Source organism: Chenopodium quinoa, unplaced genomic scaffold (genome assembly GCF_001683475.1).
Source record: "Chenopodium quinoa cultivar QQ74 unplaced genomic scaffold, ASM168347v1, whole genome shotgun sequence".
In the NCBI taxonomy this organism is placed as follows: domain Eukaryota; kingdom Viridiplantae; phylum Streptophyta; class Magnoliopsida; order Caryophyllales; family Amaranthaceae; genus Chenopodium; species Chenopodium quinoa.
In genome coordinates, this window is record NW_018744970.1 from 575,013 (window position 1) to 577,700 (window position 2,688).

Genomic DNA, 2,688 nt, shown 5'->3' on the forward strand with positions numbered 1-2,688 from the left:
AAAACTCTAAAAAGTCAACAAAAGTTAATTTATCAATGCTAATTAAATTAGGAATGAAAAGAACCTTCTAGAAGAATCTAGAAGACTAAAACCAATCCTAATTGCATTAAGAATGATAAATCCATATTAGGCCCTACTCTAGATCATTGGGCCGTTTATAAGGCTTAAACTGGGCCCAGTTTAGTATTTGGCCATAACTTCCTCATTTTTCATCGGAAATGGGCTTATAATATATCGTTGGAAAGCTCTTTTTAAGCCCCATCCAACTACACTATTATTGGACCAATACAATGGACCAAACAAACTAGATTGGCTGTTTTCTTAAAATAGGTTTTTAAAAACCACTAGTAGAAAAAGGCTCATTTGCGTCGCTCATTTATAGTGTATTTGCGTCACTTCTATGAGCGACGCAACTGCTCGCGACGCAAATGAATTTTATGTCATTTGCGTCGCTCCTAGGCGCGACGCAAATAAGAGTCATTTGCGTCGCTCCTTTATAAAGGAGCGACGCAAATGATTTTTTGATAAACTTATTTTTTGTCATTTGCGTCGCTCCTTTATAAATAAGCGACGCAAATGACTCTTCTGACAAACTTATTTTTTGTTATTTGCGTCACTCTTTTATAATGGAGCGACGCAAATAACTCTTCAGATAAACTTATTTTTGGTTATTTGCGTCACTCCTTTATAAAAGAGAGACGCAAATGACTTTTCTGATAAACTTATTTTTAGTCATTTGCGTCGCCCCTTTATAAACAAGCGACGCAAATGACTCTTCAGATAAACTTTTTTTGTTATTTGCGTCGCTCTTTTATAAATAAGCGACGCAAATGACTCTTCCAATATTATTTTTTGTTATTTGCGTCACTTGTTTATATAGGAGTGACGCAAATGACTGAGTAGACAACACAAAACTGCTGTATTTGCGTCACTTGTTTGTTTAATGAGTGATGCAAATGAGGTGAATTTTTTTTTAAATTATAATATAATAATTTCCTTGTATATGTTTGTAGTACCTGTTTTCCTAGGTATAAAGTAATATGCTAACGATAATATAATTGAAATTAAAATGCAATATTATTGAATAATGAAAATGTAAATTTCGGCAGAGTCTCCTTTGTAATTTGGCCTACCCATAAAATTTCCAAACCATGTTTCTTAACCAAATCAACGTATAATACAACTCCAACTTCTAGACTTAAACTTAAAGGTAGAAGTACCTCAACAGCTCAACCTAGAGTTCAAAACGTGGTAACTACTGATTACTGACTATAGTATACAATTTTGCCCAAGCGAGCAAGAGGCATATAGCAGCTTGCCTACTGTGACCAGAAGTGAGAAAGATCCCTTCCATTTTTGCAGGCCGCAACACACTCAAGCACATATTCTCTGAGCTTCTTCTGGACTTCTTCCATTGGCAAGCAGGCATCAACCATCTGTTATCATTCAGCATCGTATGAAAATCTAGATGGCATTATTACGGAATTTGATGAAACAACAACTATCTCACAAAATCTAGTTAAAAAACATAATTTACAAAAATAAAAAGAACATTGCAAGAAACTGGAACATGTTTAAGTAAAAGAAAATTAATATAACCTGCACTACATAATATTGCAGGCATCACTATAATGACACTATGCAAGATAAAGTCACCACTGTCAAACCTATTAACCTTACAGCCTTACCAAAATCGCAAAATAAACATTGCAAGCTATAAGTTTTTAAGGAATCATGAATAGAAATTACCTTCCATGAGGCATCATGAAGAGCCTGGTATTTTTCTCTGACCTTCCCTTGAAAATCAAGACGCTCGTATCTTTCATCACCATAACCACCTCTTTCTGCAGCTTTCTGCATTTATAAAAAAAAAAGATATTAGGATATGCTTTGATCTGAATTTTTAAGATTTGGTGGAATATGACTTGCCTTTACAGATATAACAATAAGATGCGCCTTGAATTTTTTTTCAAATATATTATTAATTATTTGTAAATTGTATAACCTTCTTTCAACAAAGGACCATGATAAAGATGGAAAGTAATACAACAGTAAAGTAATTGGCCTACTTATTCAATTTAGTGCATTAAAATTGTAAAGTCTGATGCAAGCTATGAAAAAACTAAGATTTGGTTTAACAGCCATGTCTCAGATCTTACCAAATAAATGGTACGCCCCATAAATTCTTATCAGTGAAACTAAAGGCAAAATTCCTATCATGCCTATTTGAATGAAAGTATACCTCTGGTGATATATCAAGGTATAAGACCATGTCTGGAGCCAACAACCCTATCTCTGGTGCCTGCACAAAGAGAATTGTGATCATATTGCGACTAAATAGAGATATGCCTGAGTGAACTGGTTGATTACTAAGAGTTGGAATCTTCAAAGCAAGTTGTCAACATACATCACACTCACTCGAAGATGGGTTTTCAACAACTGTAATTACTATATAGTATTTCCTTATATCAGCCATTCTCTCTTTACATAATGCTTCATAGAATGCCAGTGTTACCAAACTAAAAGAGTTAAACAATACTTTTAATCCTTACACTTTCACAAGTCATGGGATTATGAAAAGTCAGTAACCAATTTTATAGAACATTCAACAGTCACTTAAACAGAGATTGTGGTGATAACATTTTACCTTACACCAATCAAAATCAAGGCCTTTGGCAGAAGAGAAGG

At 34.0% G+C, this 2,688-nt stretch overlaps 1 protein-coding gene across 1 annotated transcript; it reads right to left on the bottom strand.

Annotated features, from left to right (window-relative positions):
- Nucleotides 1–1,304: 1,304 nt before the first annotated feature.
- LOC110706455 (thymidylate kinase-like) lies at nt 1,305–2,476 on the bottom strand. Its single transcript, XM_021884377.1, has 4 exons — nt 2,408–2,476; nt 2,243–2,302; nt 1,750–1,854; nt 1,305–1,436 (listed from the first exon to the last, which is right to left on the bottom strand). The coding sequence occupies exons 1-4, from the start codon at nt 2,474–2,476 to the stop codon at nt 1,320–1,322; spliced, it is 351 nt and encodes a 116-aa protein (XP_021740069.1). The 3' UTR covers nt 1,305–1,319.
- Between the last annotated feature and the right edge of the window lie 212 nt (nt 2,477–2,688).

Bases quoted from the DNA above. Each gene is read 5' to 3' on its own strand.
- LOC110706455 (XM_021884377.1), bottom strand. From the start codon at position 2,476: ATGGCTGATATAAGGAAATACTATATAGTAATTACAGTTGTTGAAAAC. The intron at 2,303-2,407 runs GTATGTTGACAA...CTCTTTGTGCAG, and splicing joins CATCTTCGAGTGAGTGTGAT to GCACCAGAGATAGGGTTGTT. The intron at 1,437-1,749 runs GTAATTTCTATT...GAATGATAACAG, and splicing joins TTCATGATGCCTCATGGAAG to ATGGTTGATGCCTGCTTGCC.